General features: G+C 42.2%; 2 protein-coding genes and 1 long non-coding RNA gene across 3 annotated transcripts in view; 2 read left to right on the top strand and 1 right to left on the bottom strand.

Annotated features, from left to right (window-relative positions):
• taf1c (TATA-box binding protein associated factor, RNA polymerase I subunit C) overlaps positions 1–3,179 on the top strand; it is a 39,169-nt gene extending 35,990 nt beyond the window's left edge. Inside the window, exon 14 of the mRNA XM_062966449.1 lies at positions 1,456–3,179. Coding sequence (XP_062822519.1) covers positions 1,456–2,462 — 1,007 coding nt within the window. The 3' untranslated portion in view covers positions 2,463–3,179. The remainder of the gene's footprint in view (positions 1–1,455) is intronic.
• On the bottom strand, positions 478–11,527 carry LOC134294775 (uncharacterized). The gene is made up of 3 exons (XR_010001469.1): positions 11,348–11,527; positions 9,765–9,947; positions 478–1,601 (listed from the first exon to the last, which is right to left on the bottom strand). It is a non-coding gene; the product is annotated as an uncharacterized LOC134294775 (long non-coding RNA).
• Positions 11,528–11,563: 36 nt separating this feature from the next.
• hint2 (histidine triad nucleotide binding protein 2) lies at positions 11,564–18,413 on the top strand. The gene is made up of 5 exons (XM_062966454.1): positions 11,564–11,722; positions 14,035–14,190; positions 16,431–16,535; positions 16,679–16,751; positions 18,273–18,413. Exons 1-5 carry the CDS (start codon positions 11,627–11,629, stop codon positions 18,362–18,364), a joined length of 522 nt encoding a protein of 173 aa, XP_062822524.1. The 5' UTR covers positions 11,564–11,626; the 3' UTR covers positions 18,365–18,413.
• The last annotated feature ends 3,523 nt before the right edge of the window (positions 18,414–21,936 follow it).

Here is a 21,936-nt window from a genome sequence, read left to right as displayed (position 1 = left end):
GAAGAAGTGCAGAGTTTTAAAAAAGAAATTAGTCTGTGCTCTGACGAAGCACAGGGAAGATTGATCCTAGATTGAGAGGATCAGGGAGATTCAATTGGTCATTTTGAGTCACAATAAAATAAGTTTGGTGACTTATTTAATAATCTGTGTCCTAGTAAAGAACAGATGATCTGTGATAGCATAACATAGGGGTGACTGTGGTATGAAAGTGGCAAAGGAATAGGGTTTAACTACTAATTAAAAGAAGTAATACTTTAGAGAGTTGATTCATTTTATTCTGGAATTGTAACTGTTAATAAGAGTGCCTCTATGTGAGAAACAATACCACTAAGCTCTGTGCCTGAATAAACTTGTTCTTGTTTTTCCAACATCAAAGCCTCTGTCATATATATTCTGAACCAAGTATGCTACCATCTAAAGTGAATAAAAAGAAGGAAGAAGTAAAAGTAAAAAGGCTCCTCCCTGAGTCTTTGGTGGTTGCATCTTTCCAAATTGGTGGCAGCCGGTTTTATTAATTAACGTCTTTACAATATAAAATACAATGGAACATACTCGCAGCAGATAACCAATAGCCAGGCGCAGTGAGTGTATTCAAAATTGGAGGCAAGGTAGTACATTTATCTTTGTGCAATATCTTGCAACCTCTAATAGGATGGACCAGAATAAAGTGCAGTAGCTGGGTGTAGGAGGAGGATCAATTTCTGAACTTCCATGCTTCTAAATCAATTATCAGGCATGTTTTAGTCAGTTGCTGAAAGTTTTGTGTTACTTATTTGTCTGTTTATTTACAGTTTTATTATTCTGCTCTTCTCACCCTGAAGGGGACTCAGAACGGATAATAGAACACATATAAAGCAAACATTCAATGCAAATTAGACAAAGACAGGACAGACAGATAGAGGCATATATATAGACTTTTGATCTTTCGGCATCTTTTTGGAGGCTGTGCTCGGTTTCGGTCACTGGGGGGGTGTGGGTGTGTGCTTTCGCTCCATCTTCTGTACCAAAGAGATTGCCGTCCCTTATTTTAATACCTCCCCGCTTTAATGCGGTACCTATTTATCTACTTACATCGCTGTTTTCGACCTGCTTGGTGGTCAGAAGCTGGGCTGAATAGCCAGGCGCTCACCCGACCCAGGGTTTGAACTGAGAACCTTCTGGTTGGCAAGATTTACTGCAGCTGACAGCTGGGCGATTAGCCTGCTGAGCTAAAGCCTCGCCCCTTAACGCGGTACCTATTTATCTATTTACATCACTGTTAAACTTGGAGGTTGTTCTTTAGACTGTATTCAGAATGATGACCGCTATACCTTCAGTGCAAGCAGAACCAGTTGCATATTTGCCTCTACAGCGCATCAGTTCGTGAGTCAGATGAGCTGTGATTCTTGAGCCTGAAGCCCCCAAAGGATGACCCTTGCACCCAGATATCTCTCTTCCTCTGCCCCTCTTTTACAGGCATCACGGCTGCCCTTGTCCAGAGGGAACACGACCACCGGTCCATTGTGGTCTTCCATCTCTCCGAGGCGGGCGACCTCTTCTTCCACCCAATGATTTGCCAGGACGAGGAGGACGAAGAGGAGGAAGAACAACAAGAGAAGCACCTGGATTCAGAAGAAGAGGAAGAGGAAGAGGAAGAGGAGGAGGGCTCTGTGTCCGAAGGGGACACCCCGTACCTGCGCTGGCTGGAGTCCTTCCTGCAGTCCTGGGAGCGCCTGCCTTTGGACGCCCAGGGGAGACCCCCCACTCCGGCCAGCCTGACCCAGGCCTACCTCTTCAAGCAGCGGGAGCTGCTGCGCGGCCAGGACAGCGCACCAAACAGGAAGGCTCGCCGGCACCTGCGCCGCGCCATGGAGGAGAGGCGCCTGCTGGGGCCCCTTGGTGACGGGGGGCCCTCTCCCGCCCTGCCCCCGCCGGAGACCCCTCTCAAGGGCCGGGACGACCTCAGTGAGCGCCTGGAGGCCTCCTGGGGGGGCGGCTGGGGGAGCTGGTGGCAGGACAGGCTGGGCCAGACCCTCGACCAGAAGCGCCGGGCCTTGCGGGAGCGCCGCCGGCGGGCCAAGAGGGCCCGGGGGCCCGCCAGCCTCTCGGGGAGCTTTGCCTCGTCGACCAGCGGCCCCTCCGAGCTCAGCGACTCCTCCTGCTCGGCCAGGAGGCCCCGGGCATTGCGGACCCCTATGGAGCCCCCTCCTCCTGCTTCCCAAGAGGCCGAGACGGAGGGGGAGGATGCCGGGGGGCTGCTCTCCTCCCAGACACTGCGCGAGAAGGGCATCCCGCGGGAGAGGAGGCGCACCCTCAGGCAGTACCTGGCCCTCTGGGACCGGGCCCCGGGACCCCAGGAAGAGGAGGAGGGGAAAGCAACGCAAGACCCCCAAGTGGAATCCTCCTTGCCCCCAAGCCAGGCCTCCAGCATCAGCAATTGGTCCTCGCAGCGGCCCAAGGAGAAGGCGCGCATGGGGTTCTGATGGGACCCTTGAGCTGTGAGAAAGAGCATGGGCCAGATGTTTTGGACTGCAACTCCCACCATTCCTAACAGCCTCAGGCCCCTTGATAGGAGACACATGTGGGATCCACTATGGGGGAGAAGCACGAGATCCAGCATCCCCGTGTGTTGGCACGCTTAAGTGGCTGAAAAGGAAAAGGAAAGGGCCTGAGGCTGTTAGGAATGGTGGGAGTTGAAGTCCAAAGTATGAATAGCCCAACCCAAGCTCGAGCAAGAACCCATGAGATCATGCCCCACACACTTGGCCTTCCTTTTCCCCCTCAGCTTAAGCGGCCAAGAGGGAAAAGGAGGGGGCCTGAGGCTGTTAGGAATGGTGGGAGTTGCAGTCCAAAAATGAGCCAAAGCCATGCAACCAAGCCTCCCTCTCTCCCCCTGGCAATGCTGGATTGCAGCTCCCAGCATCCCCAACCACTGGCTCTTTCCAACAGAAGAGAAAATACTACTGGGATGGAGCAAGGAGATATTTTGTTTGTTGATTGTAGAAATTGCAAAGGGTGATGGTGTCAGCAAGGGGTCAAGGTGTTGCATCCCACCCCCGCTTTAGCCCCCTTTGTCTTACAGCACCTCGTTCAAGGGCTGACAATCTAAGGTTGTTTTCAGAAATAAATGTGTATTTTTGGCATTACTTATATATTGTCATCAGCTGTACTTGCCACTTTGCAATAAAAAATTAAATATATATTTTGCCATTACTTATATATTATCATCAGCTGTACTTGCCACTTTGCAATAAAACTGTTTTTATATTATTATTAATAATAATAATAATTTGTTCATTTTATAGCATAAGAGTTTGGTTATGAGATGGGAATATTCTGCTGTTATTTTTGGAATCGTATTATTAATTTGCCGTATCTAGGTGAGCCTCAGATTTATTTATTTATTTGTCGTTATTATTATTTGTTTGTTTGTTCGTTTTATAGCATAAGAGTTTGGTTATGAGAAGGGAATATTCTGCTGTTATTTTAGGAATTGTATTATTAATTTGCCGTATCTAGCTGAGCATTAGATTTATTTGTTGTTATTGTTTGTTTGTTCGTTTTATAGCCTAAGAGTTTGGTTATGGGATGGGAATATTCTGCTGTTATTTTTGGAATCATATTATTAATTTGCCGTATCTAGCTGAGCATTACATTTATTTGTTATTATTATTATTATTATTTTGTTTGTTTTATAACATAAGAGTTTGGTTATGAGATGAGAATATTCTGCTGTTATTTTGGAATCATATTATTAATTTGCCGTATCTAGCTGAGCATTACATTTATTTGTTATTATTATTATTATTATTTTGTTTGTTTTATAACATAAGAGTTTGGTTATGAGATGAGAATATTCTGCTGTTATTTTGGAATCATATTATTAATTTGCCGTATCTAGCTGAGCATTACATTTATTTGTTATTATTATTATTATTTTGTTTGTTTTATAACATAAGAGTTTGGTTATGAGATGGGAATATTCTGCTGTTATTTTTGGAATCGTATTATTAATTTGCCATATCTAGCTGAGCATTAGATTTATTTATTTTATTTATTTATTTACAGTATTTATATTCTGCCCTTCTTTCTCACCCCGAAGGGGACTCAGGGCAGATAACTGTGTACACATACATGGCAAACATTCAGTGCCATATGAACATAGAGACAGAGACAGACACAGAGGCAATTTAACATTTTCCAGCTTCCAGGCTTCTTGAGGGTATGCTCGATTCGGGCCACAGGGGGAGCTGCTGCTTCATCATCCACTGTGACACCGAGTCCTTGATGGATCACTTCCACATTCCTTTCTGCATGCTGCTCGACAATTTTTATGGTGTTATAACTTAGTTAAATTAGCCTCCCCGCATAAGCGGTACTTAAATTTCCTACTCAATAGATGCAACTATCTTTCGGGTTGCTTAGGTCAACAACGAACTGGGCTATTTATTTTAATGGTTGGGCACTCCGACATGGACTGGCTTCGAACTCATGACCTCTTGGTCAGCAGTGATTTATTGCAGCCGGCACCTAACCAGCTGCGCCACAGCCCGGCCCTTCTTATCTCGAATCTAATGCTTGCCTTTTGGGGGGGGGGGGGGGGTAAATGACCTCTCCGCAATTGGGGTGCACATTAGATTTGCATCATGCAATAATTTTAACTGGCCTGCATCTCCCTGGGGAGAGAGGGTGGGTTGTAAATAAAGTTTTATTTCTTAAGGTTGGCTCTGCATCTCCTGATGCCAGAGCAGACTTTCAGCGCCTTCCAAGTTGTGCCCAGGGATGATGATGATGATGATTATTATTATTATTGAACTTCAAAGACTCTGGCAGAAACCAGTGCAGGTGGTCCCGGTGGTGATGGGCACACTGGGTGCCGTGCCAAAAGATCTCAGCCGGCATTTGGAAACAATAGACATTGACAAAATCACGATCTGCCAACTGCAAAAGGCCACCCTGCTGGGATCTGTGTGCATCATCCGGGAATACATCACACAGTCCTAGACACTTGGGAAGTGTTCGAATTGTGATTTTGTGATACGAAATCCAGCATATCTATCTTGTTTGCTGTGTCACACAATAATAATAATAATAATAATAATAATAATGTTTATCTATACCCCGCCTTCATCTCCCCCGAAGGGCACTTGGGGCGGCTTACAGATAATACCAGATAAAAACAATAACAATATACAATACATCAATAAACAAAAAACATACACAAATTATAAAATTTTAAACAATCTATAGAAATAAAAAACACACTTAATAAAACATGAAATTAAAAACAGTGATAATAGACTGAGTAAAGTGCACATTATAAAAGTTGTAAACTCAAGATAACAAAATAAAGTGCTGGGATCTTCTGGTTTCCCCTGTAATAGGCAGTAAGACCACCTCAAGCTTCAGAGAGCTTCTGTCCAACCCTTTCAAAGCTCCCTGCTTGGGCGGTGATGGCACGATCGTCAGCATAGAGGAAACTCAGTGTCTGTGTTTTAGATGGATTAGGAATCTGCTGTTTTTCCCTGTAATAGGCAGTAAGAGCACCTAAAGCAGGGGTCCCCAAACTAAGGCCCGGGGGCCGGATGCGGCCCATCGAAGCCATTTATCTGGCCCCCACGGCACAAGGGCAGAAGGGGGTTGGGCTAAATGACCCAAGGGATCTCTTCTTCTCTTACAACCATTATTATTATTATTATTATTATTATTATTATTATTATTATTATTATTATTATTATTATTATCATTGAGGCTGGGTGGCCATCTGTCAGGGGGTGATTTGCTTGTGCTTTTGGTGCACAAAGGCAGAAGAGGGTTGGACTAAATGGCCCAAGGGGTCTCTTCCAACCCTCTTTATTATTATTATTATTATTATTATTATTATTATTATCATTGAGGCTGGGTGGCCATCTGTCAGGGGGTGATTTGCTTGTGCTTTTGGTGCACAAAGGCAGAAGAGGGTTGGACTAAATGGCCCAAGGGGTCTCTTCCAACCCTCTTTATTATTATTATTATTATTATTATTATTATTATTATTATTATTATTATTATTATCATTGAGGCTGGGTGGCCATCTGTCAGGGGGTGATTTGCTTGTGCTTTTGGTGCACAGAGGCAGAAGGGGGTTGGACTCAATGGCCCAAGGGGTCTCTTCCAACCCTCTTTATTATTATTATTATTATTATTATTATTATTATTATTATTATTATTATCATTGAGGCTGGGTGGCCATCTGTCAGGGGGTGATTTGCTTGTGCTTTTGGTGCACAGAGGCAGAAGAGGGTTGGACTAAATGGCCCAAGGGGTCTCTTCCAACCCTCTTTATTATTATTATTATTATTATTATTATTATTATTGAGGCTGGGTGGCCATCTGTCAGGGTGCTTTGCTTGTGCTTTTGGTGCACAGAGGCAGAAGAGGGTTGGACTAAATGGCCCAAGGGGTCTCTTCCAACCCTCTTTATTATTATTATTATTATTATTATTATTATTATTATTATTATTATTGAGGCTGGGTGGCCATCTGTCAGGGTGCTTTGCTTGTGCTTTTGGTGCACAGAGGCAGAAGGGGGTTGGACTAAATGGCCCAAGGGGTCTCTTCCAACCCTCTTTATTATTATTATTATTATTATTATTATTATTATTATTATTATCATTGAGGCTGGGTGGCCATCTGTCGGGGTGCTTTGCTTGTGCTTTTGGTGCACAGAGGCAGAAGAGGGTTGGACTAAATGGCCCAAGGGGTCTCTTCCAACCCTCTTTATTATTATTATTATTATTATTATTATTATTATTATTATTATTATCATTGAGGCTGGGTGGCCATCTGTCAGGGTGCTTTGCTTGTGCTTTTGGTGCACAGAGGCAGAAGAGGGTTGGACTAAATGGCCCAAGGGGTCTCTTCCAACCCTCTTTATTATTATTATTATTATTATTATTATTATTATTATTATTATTATCATTGAGGCTGGGTGGCCATCTGTCAGGGTGCTTTGCTTGTGCTTTTGGTGCACAGAGGCAGAAGAGGGTTGGACTAAATGGCCCAAGGGGTCTCTTCCAACCCTCTTTATTATTATTATTATTATTATTATTATTATTATTATTATTATTGAGGCTGGGTGGCCATCTGTCAGGGTGCTTTGCTTGTGCTTTTGGTGCACAGAGGCAGAAGGGGGTTGGACTAAATGGCCCAAGGGGTCTCTTCCAACCCTCTTTATTATTATTATTATTATTATTATTATTATTATTATTATTATTATCATTGAGGCTGGGTGGCCATCTGTCGGGGTGCTTTGCTTGTGCTTTTGGTGCACAGAGGCAGAAGAGGGTTGGACTCAATGGCCCAAGGGGTCTCTTCCAACCCTCTTTATTATTATTATTATTATTATTATTATTATTATTATTATTATTAACATTGAGGCTGGGAGGCCATCTGTCAGGGGTGCTTTGCTTGTGCTTTTGGTGCACAGAGGCAGAAGAGGGTTGGACTAAATGGCCCAAGGGGTCTCTTCCAACCCTCTTTATTATTATTATTATTATTATTATTATTATTATTATTATTATCATTGAGGCTGGGTGGCCATCTGTCAGGGGGTGATTTGCTTGTGCTTTTGGTGCACAGAGGCAGAAGAGGGTTGGACTAAATGGCCCAAGGGGTCTCTTCCAACCCTCTTTATTATTATTATTATTGTTATTATTAACATTGAGGCTGGGAGGCCATCTGTCAGGGGTGCTTTGCTTGTGCTTTTGGTGCACAAAGGCAGAAGGGGGTTGGACTCAATGGCCCAAGGGGTCTCTTCCAACCCTCTTTATTATTATTATTATTATTATTATTATTATTATTATTATTATCATCATTGAGGCTGGGTGGCCATCTGTCAGGGATGCTTTGCTTGTGCTTTTGGTGCACAAAGGCAGAAGGGGGTTGGACTCAATGGCCCAAGGGGTCTCTTCCAACCCTCTTTATTATTATTATTATTATTATTATTATTATTATTATTATTATTATCATCATTGAGGCTGGGTGGCCATCTGTCAGGGATGCTTTGCTTGTGCTTTTGGTGCACAGAGGCAGAAGAGGGTTGGACTAAATGGCCCAAGGGGTCTCTTCCAACCCTCTTTATTATTATTATTATTATTATTATTAACATTGAGGCTGGGAGGCCATCTGTCAGGGTGATTTGCTTGTGCTTTTGGTGCACAGAGGCAGAAGAGGGTTGGACTAAATGGCCCAAGGGGTCTCTTCCAACCCTCTTTATTATTATTATTATTATTATTATTATTATTATTATTATTATTATTATTAACATTGAGGCTGGGTGGCCATCTGTCAGGGGTGCTTTGCTTGTGCTTTTGGTGCACAAAGGCAGAAGGGGGTTGGACTCAATGGCCCAAGGGGTCTCTTCCAACCCTCTTTATTATTATTATTATTATTATTATCATCATTGAGGCTGGGTGGCCATCTGTCAGGGATGCTTTGCTTGTGCTTTTGGTGCACAAAGGCAGAAGGGGGTTGGACTCAATGGCCCAAGGGGTCTCTTCCAACCCTCTTTATTATTATTATTATTATTATTATTATTATTATTATTATTATTATTATTATCATCATTGAGGCTGGGTGGCCATCTGTCAGGGATGCTTTGCTTGTGCTTTTGGTGCACAAAGGTAGAAGGGGGTTGGACTCAATGGCCCAAGGGGTCTCTTCCAACCCTCTTTATTATTATTATTATTATTATTATTATTATTATTATTATTATTATTATTATTAACATTGAGGCTGGGAGGCCATCTGTCAGGGGTGCTTTGCTTGTGCTTTTGGTGCACAAAGGCAGAAGGGGGTTGGACTCAATGGCCCAAGGGGTCTCTTCCAACCCTCTTTATTATTATTATTATTATTATTATTATTATTATTATTATTATTATTAACATTGAGGCTGGGTGGCCATCTGTCAGGGGTGCTTTGCTTGTGCTTTTGGTGCACAAAGGCAGAAGGGGGTTGGACTCAATGGCCCAAGGGGTCTCTTCCAACCCTCTTTATTATTATTATTATTATTATTATTATTATTATTATTATTAACATTGAGGCTGGGTGGCCATCTGTCAGGGGTGCTTTGCTTGTGCTTTTGGTGCACAAAGGCAGAAGGGGGTTGGACTCAATGGCCCAAGGGGTCTCTTCCAACCCTCTTTATTATTATTATTATTATTATTATTATTATTATTATTATTATTATTATCATCATTGAGGCTGGGTGGCCATCTGTCAGGGATGCTTTGCTTGTGCTTTTGGTGCACAAAGGTAGAAGGGGGTTGGACTCAATGGCCCAAGGGGTCTCTTCCAACCCTCTTTATTATTATTATTATTATTATTATTATTATTATTATTATTATTATCATCATTGAGGCTGGGTGGCCATCTGTCAGGGATGCTTTGCTTGTGCTTTTGGTGCACAAAGGTAGAAGGGGGTTGGACTCAATGGCCCAAGGGGTCTCTTCCAACCCTCTTTATTATTATTATTATTATTATTATTATTATTATTATTATTAACATTGAGGCTGGGAGGCCATCTGTCAGGGTGCTTTGCTTGTGCTTTTGGTGCACAAAGGGAGAAGGGGGTTGGACTCAATGGCCCAAGGGGTCTTTTCCAACCCTCGTTTTTATTATTATTGTTGTTCCTGTTATTATTATTATTAATTATTCTTGCTCGGTGGCCAACTATAGTCCGGCCCTCCGACGGTCCGAAGGATCGTGAACTGGCCCCCTGTTTAAAAAGTTTGGGGAGCCCTTACCTGAAGCTTGGGAGAGCTTCTGTCCAACCCTTTCAAAACTGCCTGCTTGGGGGGTGATGGCACGATCGTCAGCATAGAGGAAACTCAGTCCCTTCTGGCAGAGCTGGTCATTTGTGTGGATGGCGCAAGCACACTCTCCTGGGGCAGGCCGTTCTCCTGTTTTCACCATCTGCTTCCCTGGCCCTGGAAAAGGGGTAAAAATGCAGTAAATGAAGAAATATCTGGAGCAGAATGAAGAAGGCCGGGCCGGGAAGACATCTTTCCACCATGTCTCCTGTATCAATTTAATGATATAATGATATATAATAATATTATACTATACTAATATTATAATACATTGTATATACATGTAATATTAATAATAATATTATGATGTAATACAATTTAATAATTATTATAAATCACTATTATAATTGTATATTTATATTACATGCAATATTACTAATAATATTGCGATATAGTTGTATAATATAATATACTAGCTGTGCCCGGCCACGCGTTGCTGTGGCAAAGTGGTGGTGGTATTGGTTAAAAGTTGTGGAATTTTTATTTGACATTATTTGTATTTCTTTAATTAATTTTATTGTAACTTATCTTTTTTATTTATTATATTTTATTATTTTGTTGTATTATTTTTAGTTATTTTGTTATAGTATTTTATTGTATTAATTTTTTAGTGTTTTTAATTATTTTATTTTTATTATTTTTATTGTATTATTTGTATTTATTTTATTTTTTATTCTTTTATTAACACTGGGCTGAGTGGGTTGCTAGGAGACCAAGTGGGCGGAGCTTAGCCTTCTAAACTGGCAGCAATTGGAGAAAAACAATTATTGCTCTCCCTCTAAGTAGGACTTTATTTTTCTTTTCTTTTTGTTGTATCAACCTAGAGGCATGGATGATGGGTTGTGTTGTCAAATTTCGAGGTTGGGGGGCCTGTAGTTTTGTTGTTTTGTCCGCTGCCCTGATGCCATCACTCTTTTATATATATAGACTAGCTGTGCCCGGTCACGCGTTGCTGTGGCAAAGTGGTGGTGGTATTGGTTAAAAATTGTTGTGTAATTTTTATTTGACGTTATTTGTATTTTTTAATTAATTTTATTGTAAGTTATCTTTTTATTTATTATATTTTATTATTTTCTTGTATTATTTTTAGTTATTTTCTGTTATTATAGTATTTTATTGTATTAATTTTTTAGTGCTTTTAATTATTTTTTAGTGTTTATTATTATTTTTTATTGGGTTGCTAGGAGACCAAGTTGGAGGAGCTTAGCCTTCTAACTGGCAGCAATTGGATAAAAGCAATTATTCCTCTCCCTCTAATTAGGACTTTATTTTTCTTTTCTTTTTGTTGTATCAACCTAGAGGCGTGGATGATGGGTTGTGTTGTTAAATTTCGAGATTGGGGGGCCTGTAGTTTTGTTGTTTTGTGGGTCGCCGTGATGCCATCACTCTTTTATATATATAGATTGTATGTATATATATACTTGTAAACCGCCCTGAGTCCCCTTCGGGGTGAGAAGGGCGGTATATAAATGTCGCAAATAAATAAAATAAATACTTTGAAAGGAGATTTTTCCTACCCCAGAAACTTTGTTTTTGTGGCTTGAGTGGGTTGAGACTCTATGATGAGACGTTCATTGAAAAGCTAGAGCAGAACGTGCTCTAGCAGCGGCCCTCTGCCGGGAGGGTTCGGACGGCGCCTGGGGGCGGGGCCTGCTCCTCTTCCAATCCCAGGGCGCCAGGTGGTCGTTTCCTCCCGTGGCCGCCAGGGGGCGAGGCGAGGCTCCGGCTGCGCGTGCGCGGAAGGCGTGGCTTGGAAGGAGGAGGCGTGGCCGAGGAGAGTGAGGGGCGTGTCCGGCATGGCGTCGGCGGCGCGGCTGGCCTTCCGCGGGGGGCTCCTCGGCGCCCTGTTGTTCCCGATCCTCTCCCGCGCGGCGGGGAGGCCGGCTCCGCAGGTGAGGCCGGGTGGAGGTCCCGCCCCTTCGTGGTCCCCGGAAATGCCCCCTCCCGGGGCCGTGCAGCCGGGCTCCATGGCGCGAGCAACGCAGGGGGCGGGGCTAGACGGAAGGGGCGGTGCAGAGCCAGGCCACGCCCCCTCCTGGCAATCATCAGGAGGACCTTGCCCCAATGCACTTCCCAAGGCCACCCCAGCAGTTCTATTATTATTATTATTATTATTATTATTATTATTATTATTATTATTATTATTGACACAAAGACAGAGTATAACACAAAATCACAAGCCGAACACTTCCCAAGTGTCTAGGACTGTGTGATGTGTTATTATTATTATTATTATTATTATTGTATGACACAGCAAACAAGATAGACATGCTGGATTTCGTATCACAAAATCACAAGTCAAAGACTTCCCAAGTGTCTAGGACTGTGTGATGTATTATTATTATTATTATTATTATTATTATTGTATGACACAGCAAACAAGATAGATATGCTGGATTTCGTATCAAAAATCACAAGTCGAACACTTCCCAAGTGTCTAGGACTGTGTGATGTATTATTATTATTATTATTATTATTATTATTATTATTATTGTATGACACAGCAAACAAGATAGACATGCTGGATTTCGTATCACAAAATCACAAGTCGAACACTTCCCAAGTGTCTAGGACTGTGTGATGTGTTATTATTATTATTATTATTATTATTGTATGACACAGCAAACAAGATAGACATGCTGGATTTCGTATCACAAAATCACAAGTCGAACACTTCCCAAGTGTCTAGGACTGTGTGATGTGTTATTATTATTATTATTATTATTATTATTATTATTATTCTATGACACAGCAAACAAGATAGACATGCTGGATTTTGTATCACAAAATCACAAGTCGAACACTTCCCAAGTGTCTAGGACTGTGTGATGTGTTATTATTATTATTATTATTATTATTATTATTATTGTATGACACAGCAAACAAGATAGATATGCTGGATTTCGTATCAAAAATCACAAGTCGAACACTTCCCAAGTGTCTAGGACTGTGTGATGTGTTATTATTATTATTATTATTATTATTATTATTATTGTATGACACAGCAAACAAGATAGATATGCTGGATTTCCTATCACAAAATCACAAGTCAAAGACTTCCCAAGTGTCTAGGACTGTGTGATGTGTTATTATTATTATTATTATTATTATTGTATGACACAGCAAACAAGATAGACATGCTGGATTTCGTATCACAAAATCACAAGTCGAACACTTCCCAAGCGTCTAGGACTGTGTGATGTGTTATTATTATTATTATTATTATTATTATTATTATTATTATTATTATTATTGTATGACACAGCAAACAAGATAGACATGCTGGATTTCGTATCACAAAATCACAACATACAGTAGAGTCTCACTTATCCAAGCCTCGCTTATCCAAGTTTCTGGATTATCCAAGCCATTTTTGTAGTCAATGTTTTCAATATATCGTGATATTTTGGTGCTAAATTTGTAGAGTATTTACAACATAACATTACTGCGTATTGAACTGCTTTTTCTGTCAAATTTGTTGTAAAACCTGATATTTTGGTGCTTAATTTGTAAAATCATAACCTAATTTGATGTTTAATAGGCTTTTTCTTAATTCCTCCTTATTATCCAAGATATTCGCTTATCCAAGGTTCTGCCGGCCCGTTTAGCTTGGATAAGTGAGACTCTACTGTAGTTAAAATACTGATTATATGTTATTAACTTTATTATATTCTGCTATTATTATTTTCCATTAATATCATTATTATATTCCATTATTATTATTATTATTATTATTATTATTATTATTATTATTATTATTATTATTATTGAATTTATTACTTGCCTCTCCTTAGGGCTCGAGGCAGAGCACAACATAATTAAAATACTTTATTATTGTTATTATATGTTATTATTATCTTTATTATATTCTGCTATTATTATTTTCCATTATTATTATTATTATTATTATTATATTTATTACTTATCTCTCCTTAGTGCTGGAGGCAGAGTGCAACATAGTAAATATATATATAATCCTAGTATTGGAGGCTCCCCAGAGATGATGCAATCCAACCCCCTTCTTTCTGCCAGGAATGAAGACACCATCCAAGCCCCCCTCAGCAGATGGCCATCCAGCCTCTGCTCAAAAACCTCCAGAGAAGGAGGCTTCCCAATGTCTGCTGCCGCTTGTATTTATGGGGAGGGGGGCTGTAACAAAGGTGCTGACCCCCTTTGTGGTTGTGTTGTGTTGTGTTTGTGGCAGAGGAGCCTTGCAACAACCCCTCATGACCCGGACGGAGAGGTGGACAAAGCCCGGCGGTCAGCAAAGGAGCAAGAGGCGTCCCCTGGGCAGAAGACCATCTTTGGGCGCATCCTGGACGGCTCCATCCCGGCCAACTTCGTGTACCAGGATGACAAGGTTGGAGCGGGGATGTGCTGAGCCTAAGAGTGCCTCTGAGCATGAGCAGAGGGCAATGAGTAGCCCCTTTTGGCCATATGCTACACGGCTACATCCTTTGCCTTCTACCTCATACTGAGAGGGATGGCTCATGCCCTGAAGGACAGGGTCAGGGTCCAAAGTGACCTTAATGGATTGGAGAGCTGATTGGCATATATCTATATATATAAAAGAGTGATGGCATCAGGGCAGCGGACAAAACAACAAAACTACACATCCCAGAAACACTAAACTTGGCAACACAACCCCTCATCCATGCCTCTACGTTCATACAACAAAAAGAAAAGAAAAATAAAGTCCTAATTAGAGGGAGAGGAAGAATTGTTTTTATCCAATTGCTGCCAGTTAGAAGGCTAAGCTCCGCCCACTTGGTCTCCTAGCAACCTACTCAGCCCAACAGATGGCCACCCAGCTTCATAATAATAATAATAATAATAATAATAATAATAATAATAATAATAATAATAATAATAATACAAACTTAGGTTAGCAGATACCCCTAAGGATCATCCAGTTCAACTTCCCTATATCATGCAGGAGGACACAATCCAACCACTCCTGACAGATGGCCATCCAATATCTGCACAATAATAATACACATCGAATCATAGCATCAGACAGTTAGGAGACACCCCTAAAGGCCATCCAGTTAAACCCAATTCTGCCATGCAGGACACAATCCAAGCACTCCCAACAGATGGCCACCCAGCTCTCAATATTAATACTAATAATAATAATAACATCATCATACAATCCTAAGGTTTGGAGTGACCCTTAAGGATCATCCAGATCAACTTCCTTCTACCATGCAGGAGGACACAATCCAAGCACTCCTGACAGATGGCCATCCAGCCTCAACAAGTTTTCACCAACACCACCAGACAACGCCACAGCAACGCGTGGCTGGGCACAGCTAGTCTATATATATAAAAGGCTTTTGGCATCACGGCGACTCACAAAACAACAGAACCCAACACCCCCCAAACTCTAAAATTGGCAACACAATCCATCATCCCTGTCTCCAGTAAGATAAAACACAATCACACAAAAAACACAATCACAACACCAAAAAAAGGCCAAAACCCACAACAGGCAATGTGCCACGCTTTCTATATTTTGTAATATATATATAAAATACAAAATAATAAATACAGCCAGACATTGGAGCTGCAAGGATATTCAGTGCAATTCAACCACACCAGTAAAAGATTAACCTTCGTAAAAGGCGACCAGGCTTTGAAACAGTGATACTACTCTGAAGCTGACCAACCAAAGATTTCCCCTAGGTAGCAAGCACCCAGGCTTTGAACCACCAAGTCTATTCATTACAATTCTACCCCCCTAAAAGGCAACTACCTAACCTTCCAAGCAGCAAGCCTATTCCTTTCTATTCCAGCTCACCAAACAAGGATTCACATAAGAAAATGGCCAGGCTTTCAGGCTACAAAGCTATTCACTGTTATTCCACCTACCTAACAAAGAATTCCCATACGCCACAGCAACGCGTGGCCGGGCACAGCTAGTCTATATATATATATATATATATATATATATATATATATATATTCATATATGTATAGTTTGGGTACCCGGTAATGCCCGGGTTATTTGAAAAGGATCTTGTTTGCTTTTGGATGTGAGGTAATATCAGTTTAATTATATATTACGTTATGTCTTACAAAAAAACTCAGTCTTTGCTTTTGTTTTTTGTGAATGCTCCCATTAGAAAATGCATAAGGATGTGGGTGAACTACAATTCCCAAAAATCTTGGGTCAGTCCTCCCAAAACTCCCCCAGTATTCACAGTGGGCCATGTTGGGTCTGTGTGCCAAGCGTGGTCCAGATCCGTCACTTGCTGGCTTGAGTGTTCTCGGGATCAGGGTGAACTATAACTCTCTGATGCCAAGGTCAATCACCCCACGTTGGCAAGTTGGGTCTGTGTGCCAGGTTTGGTCCAGATCTGTCATTGGTGAGGTTCATTTCTCGAGGCCCTCTGAATCTCTCCCAGCATCCACTGCCTCGTCTTCTGAACACTCAGAATGTGACCAGGCCACAACAGGCACGATGGGTGGGTTCAAAGGTTGAGGAGGGGGCTGCTCCAGAGACTGGGACACAATGGAGTGATGGGTTCAAATGGCAGGTGCGGGGTGGACCGGATGGCCTTTGGGTGCCCCTTCCAATGTGATCCTCTGTTTCCACAGTGCGTGGCCTTCCGAGACGTGTCCCCCCAGGCCCCCGTCCACGTGCTGGTCATCCCGAGGAAGCCCATCCCCCGCCTCAGCCAAGCGGAAGAAGCGGACACCCAGGTGAGGGTCAGCCGAAAGGTCACACAAACACAATTGTCAAAGGTTTTCCTGGCCGAAATCCCTGGGATGTTGTTTCTGGGATGTACGGCCAGTGTGTTGTAGCAGCATTTTCTCCTGACGTTTCACGCTCTTTATTATTTCAGCTGCTGGGTCACCTGCTGCTGGTGGCCAGCCAAGTGGCCAAGGCCGAGGGCCTCTCCGAGGGCTACCGCGTGGGTGAGTAGGAAAGGGACAGGCACGTCCAACAATGGGGCTGCCCCTCTGTCTTCCAGGTGGGCAGGGGTCCCCCTGTTCCCCCCATTAAAGCCACAGCTTTGAGAGAGTCGAGAGCAGGCATGGGCCAACTTCTGTCAGAGTATTTGCAGCACAGCAGTAGTTGGATGGAAGCAGTGGAGCGCAGAACGAAGAGACACTCAGAGACGTTGGTAAAACTATTTACAAAGTTTGACTGTATGCAGCAATAATCAACACAAACAGACTTGCAGACGACAGACGAACATAGGACGTTCTGTTCTCCAACAGAACTTGACTTGAACTCTAGGCAGACAGAACTCAACTCAACTGACGCAATCGTTATGCACAAACACTTGTGCCTGGATACTCCCTAGTTCCAGCCACACATCAAGGTCCTCATAGCTTCTTGGCAATTAACTCTTTCCACACTATGGTACATTCTGGATGATGCAATCAGTTGCAAGACAAGCATGGCACAAATTGCATTTAAACACTATCAATACACAAATCCCACATCTTTAAATTCCCCCTCTTTAAATGTAATTTTGTCTTCTTAAAATATATACATCACTTAAGCACATATGAATCAACTTATTGTACATTCATTAAATTCAATTGTTTTCTTAATTCTACATGTTTGGGAATTGGCAAAGACTTTGTCAGAATATCTGCCACATTGGACTCGGTAGGACAATATTGTAACTTAACCATATTATCATCAATCAGTCAGGCTCCAGCACGCCCCACTCGCAGCTCTGCTTCTCCAGGAATCAGTCTTCCACCGAAGACGCACACAATCTCTGTTCACACTTGTAGCGAGTCATGGGTCATACAAACATGGATATTCTAAAAAAGACGCACACAACTTCGGCCTTCCCTCCAGCTGTTTTGGACTTCAACTCCCACAATTCCTAACAGCCTACTGGCTCTGAGGAATTGTGGGAGTTGAAGTCCAAAACAGCTGGAGGGAAGGCCGAAGTTGGCCCATGCCTGAAAGAGGCACATGTGTGTTAATGTAGGATTTGTGTATTGATAGTGTTTAAATGAAATTTGTGTCTTGTCAGTATTGCATACTGATTGCATCATCCAGAGTGTACTATAGTCTGGAAAGAGTTAATTGCTAAGAAGCTGTGATGACCTTGATGTGTGGCTGGAACTGGGGAGTGTCCAGACACAAGTGTGTATGTATTACTGATTGCATCTGTTCAGTTCTGTTCTGCTGCCTGCTGAGAAGTCAAGTCCTGTGTCTATTGTCTGCAAGTTTGTTTGTCTTGTACAGTAAAACTTTGTATATAGTTTTACCAATGTCTCTGATGTCTCTTCATTCTCCATTCCACTGACTCCATTCAACTACTGCTGCGCTGCGTAAATTACTCTGACAATTGGTTATGGGCCCAGCACGCTTCCGCTGCGCAGTCCAAAAATTTGCTACATTTTAGCATTTTCAAATCAGGACACACACTGGCTAATTTATCTAAACTACCTTTTGTTCTTATCTTGCAGTGATCAACGATGGGAAGCACGGGGCCCAGTCCGTCTACCACCTCCACCTCCATATCTTGGGGGGCCGCCAGATGGGGTGGCCCCCAGGGTGAACTCAGTGGAGGCCCCCCTGAAAATAAACAATAAAAGCCTACAAAGTGGGATCCTGTCAAGGTGACTGTCGATCAGGAGGAGCGTTAAGGCTCGCTGCCGTGTCCCTCTTCTCTTTTTTGGCCCCAAAAACCCCCAGGGTCCTTTTCTCCAATCAAACATTGGAAGCAAGGAGATCGTCCGACAGGTTTATTTGGCCGAAACGCCCTGCTGGGTGAACAAAAGTGCCACACACCAAAACCAAAACACAACTCGGTTTTATATTTTTGGCGAATTATGATCTCTGGAAAGGCATGGCCTCGTTAGAAATCATAACCTTTTGAAAAAATTACACCATAACCTTTTGGGAAATGGCATTCACCACCATTTAGGGAAAATCAGGAATCTCCCTGAGAAGAGATCAAAACTCGCTTGAGTCAACCTTCTCCTTAGAGATAAATATCCACTAGTATTCATGCAAGGCAATTAGGCTTCTCAGCTGTTGTACTGATATCCCTAGATATCTCTGTGAACTGTTAGGGACAAATATATACGAGGGTTGAATGAAAAGTAATGCCTCCACCTTCGTTACTTGGGTTTGGATGGGAATATATTTTAATAAATTTTATTTATTTATTTCGTGTCAAAAGCATTGCATAACAAATACATTTAAAAATGATGAAAAAAAAATAGAGGAAATCACAAACAACTAAATAGTTTTAGACCAGAAACGGGCAACAGCAACCGCATTGTTAATAAATCAAACACAGAAATAATCCTTAGAATGTGCTCTTTAACTACCACTATTCACTTTTCCACACAATCACCAGACAATTGGATACATTTCTGCCAATGATGAACAAATTTTCTGAAGCTGTCACAGAAGAAGTCGACACTCTGTTCCCACAACCTGCGTCTCACAGGACCCATCGTGCACAGATCTTCCGATAGCCAAGCAAAGCAATAATGTGACCCACATGTTTTTGTGAAATACCGATGATACTTGAAATGTCTCTCTGAGTGATATGACGATCGTCCTGAATCAGTCTGTCAATCTTTGCTTGTGAAACTCGGTGGTTGCTGTCACAGGACGTCCAACTCTGTTTGTCATGCAAGTCAGATATTCCCACCTCAACAAATTTAAACTTACTCGCCCAACGACGCACAGGACTCACATCAACACAATCACCATAAACAGCTTGCGTTCTCTGAGGAATCTCCTTTGGGGCGACGCCTTCTGCCGTCAAGAATTCAGTGACTGCACGTTGCTTAAGTCACATTGACTGACCATCTGCCCGGGGTTCCATACTTTGCACTTTAACAACACAAGCATTCAATGCTAAGGCTTCCCGCCAAATGGAACTGTAGAGCAGAGTCTACTGAACAAGCCAGGACCTGCCACAGACCAGGACTGCCATCTGTTGAGGAGGTATGAAGGTGGAGGCATTACTTTTCATTCAACCCTCGTACCAATGCACAAAAACATTTTTATATATACTGTGTGTGTATATGTAGAGGGGGGGGGCAGAGTTTTGCTTGCCCAAAAAACATCTCTCCCTTAAAACATCTTGGTTTAAATCATGTTCTCAAAAGACCAAAAATAAGTAGAATAAGTTACTCTTCTTTAAGAGTAACATAGTTGGTTTACTCACAAACTTCATGTATTCAGCATACAGGTACATTCAGGGTTCAGAATTGTGAATCCGAACACTCTGCCTCCTAATCTCCCAGAATTCGAAATGAAAACAAATGGATTCACACATCCCTAATTTCTAGGCTGGTATCATCATCATCATTATTAGATGTTGAACATTTCAAATACTCGAATTCTCAACATTTTCGACACAAGAGTAGTCCTAGCATGTTAACTATCAGTAATAATGAAATAAACTTTACACATTTTTTTCTGTCCTGAGCAAAAAGAGAATATATATATATATATATACACACACACACACAAACAAGGTTTGAATGAAAAGTAATGCCTCCACCTTCGTACCTCCTCAACAGATGGCAGTCCTGGTATGATTCTAAATACAGGGTGTGTTGTTGAAGGCTTTCATGGCCAGAATCACTAGATTGCTGTGGGTTTTCCGAGCTGTATGGCCATATTCCAGTAGCATTCTCTCCTGACGTTTTGCCTGCATCTGTGGCTACTGGCATCCTCAGAGGTTCTGTTGGCAGTGAAGCAAATAGAGTGTGTATATAATAATAATAATAATAATAATAATAATAATAATAATAATAATAATAATAATACAACTTTTTAAATATCCCACCACTATCTCCCCGCGGGGACTTGGGCCGGCTTACATTGCTACAAAAGTAACAACACAAATAGATTAGCATAATATACACAGGTTAAAACACAATAAGGTAATAAAACAAAGTTAAAACAAAGGTTAATACAACAGTACTAATATCAAACCACCACCAATACAATTCAGTCAAACTTCATAGGTGGGGGGACTGCAGCAGCAATATAAAGAGAGAATCATTAGATTAAAATACCCAGATAAGAGGGACCTAGTAAAATTCAGAATTGAATTACAATGAGGCTGGTCATCCAATCTATATATATAAAAGAGTGATGGCATCAGGGCAGCAGACAAAACAACAAAACTACAGGCCCCCCAACCTCGAAATTTGACAACACAACCCATCATTCACGGCTCTAGGTTGATACAACAAAAAGAAAAGAAAAATAAAGTCCTAATTACAGGGAGAGGAATAATAGTTTTTATCCAATTGCTGCCAGTTAGAAGGCTAAGCTCCGCCCACTTGGTCTCCTAGCAACCTACTCAGCCCAGGGGACAGGCAGTTAGGCCTCACTTAGGCCTCTTCCACAGATTATCAGATTTTAACTGGATTATATGGCAGTGTAGACTCAAGGCCCTTCCACACATCTATATAACCCATTTATAATCTTATATTATCTGCTTTGAACTGGATTATCTTGACTCCACACTGCCATATAATCCACTTCAGTGTGCATACTAAACATAAAGACAACCATACAACAGGCATTCAATACCACCACTACCTCAACCATTTCTCACCAACACCACCAGACAACGCCACAGCAACGCGTGGAAGGCACAGCTAGTATATCTGAATCCTGGACATTCCTATACACTCCACTTGCCTCATTTCCAACAACCTTCTGAACCAACCTCTGAGGATGCCATTAGCCACAGATACAGGCAAAATGTCAGCAGAGAATGCTACTGGGACATGGCCTGAAAAATTCACAGCAACACAAACAGGGTGGTGGTGGGGGGGTGTTGAGGGTGGTCTTCCTGCTTCATGGTAGGCCAGGGTGGGACTAGATGGCCTTTGTGCCCTCTTCCAACTCTAGGATTCTGTGATTCCCGCTTCCATGTGGAAATCCCATGTTGGGCAGCGCATGGCGCAGACAAGGCCCTTGTGCCGGCCGCCTTGGGACCCTTGGCCCCTCCCTGTGGCCCCTTCCTCGCATTGCGCAGCCCTGGCGCCATGCGCTCCGGTGTGTCTCCTTCCCCAAGTGCCAGGCCTTGTGCCTCTGCTGTGTTTGCTCTGGGCCTGGGCTGCCGGCTATATTTAGCCCTGGGCCCAT

Source organism: Anolis carolinensis, unplaced genomic scaffold, assembly GCF_035594765.1.
Source record: "Anolis carolinensis isolate JA03-04 unplaced genomic scaffold, rAnoCar3.1.pri scaffold_21, whole genome shotgun sequence".
Classification (NCBI taxonomy): Eukaryota; Metazoa; Chordata; class Lepidosauria; order Squamata; family Dactyloidae; genus Anolis; species Anolis carolinensis.
This window is presented reverse-complemented; position numbering and strand designations above follow the sequence as displayed.

Excerpts from the sequence above, each read along its gene's own strand:
- hint2 (XM_062966454.1), top strand. The coding sequence starts at position 11,627 with ATGGCGTCGGCGGCGCGGCTGGCCTTCCGCGGGGGGCTCCTCGGCGCC. Across the intron at positions 14,191-16,430 it reads TCGTGTACCAGGATGACAAG|TGCGTGGCCTTCCGAGACGT; the intron begins GTTGGAGCGGGG and ends CTGTTTCCACAG. Across the intron at positions 16,536-16,678 it reads CGGAAGAAGCGGACACCCAG|CTGCTGGGTCACCTGCTGCT; the intron begins GTGAGGGTCAGC and ends TTATTATTTCAG.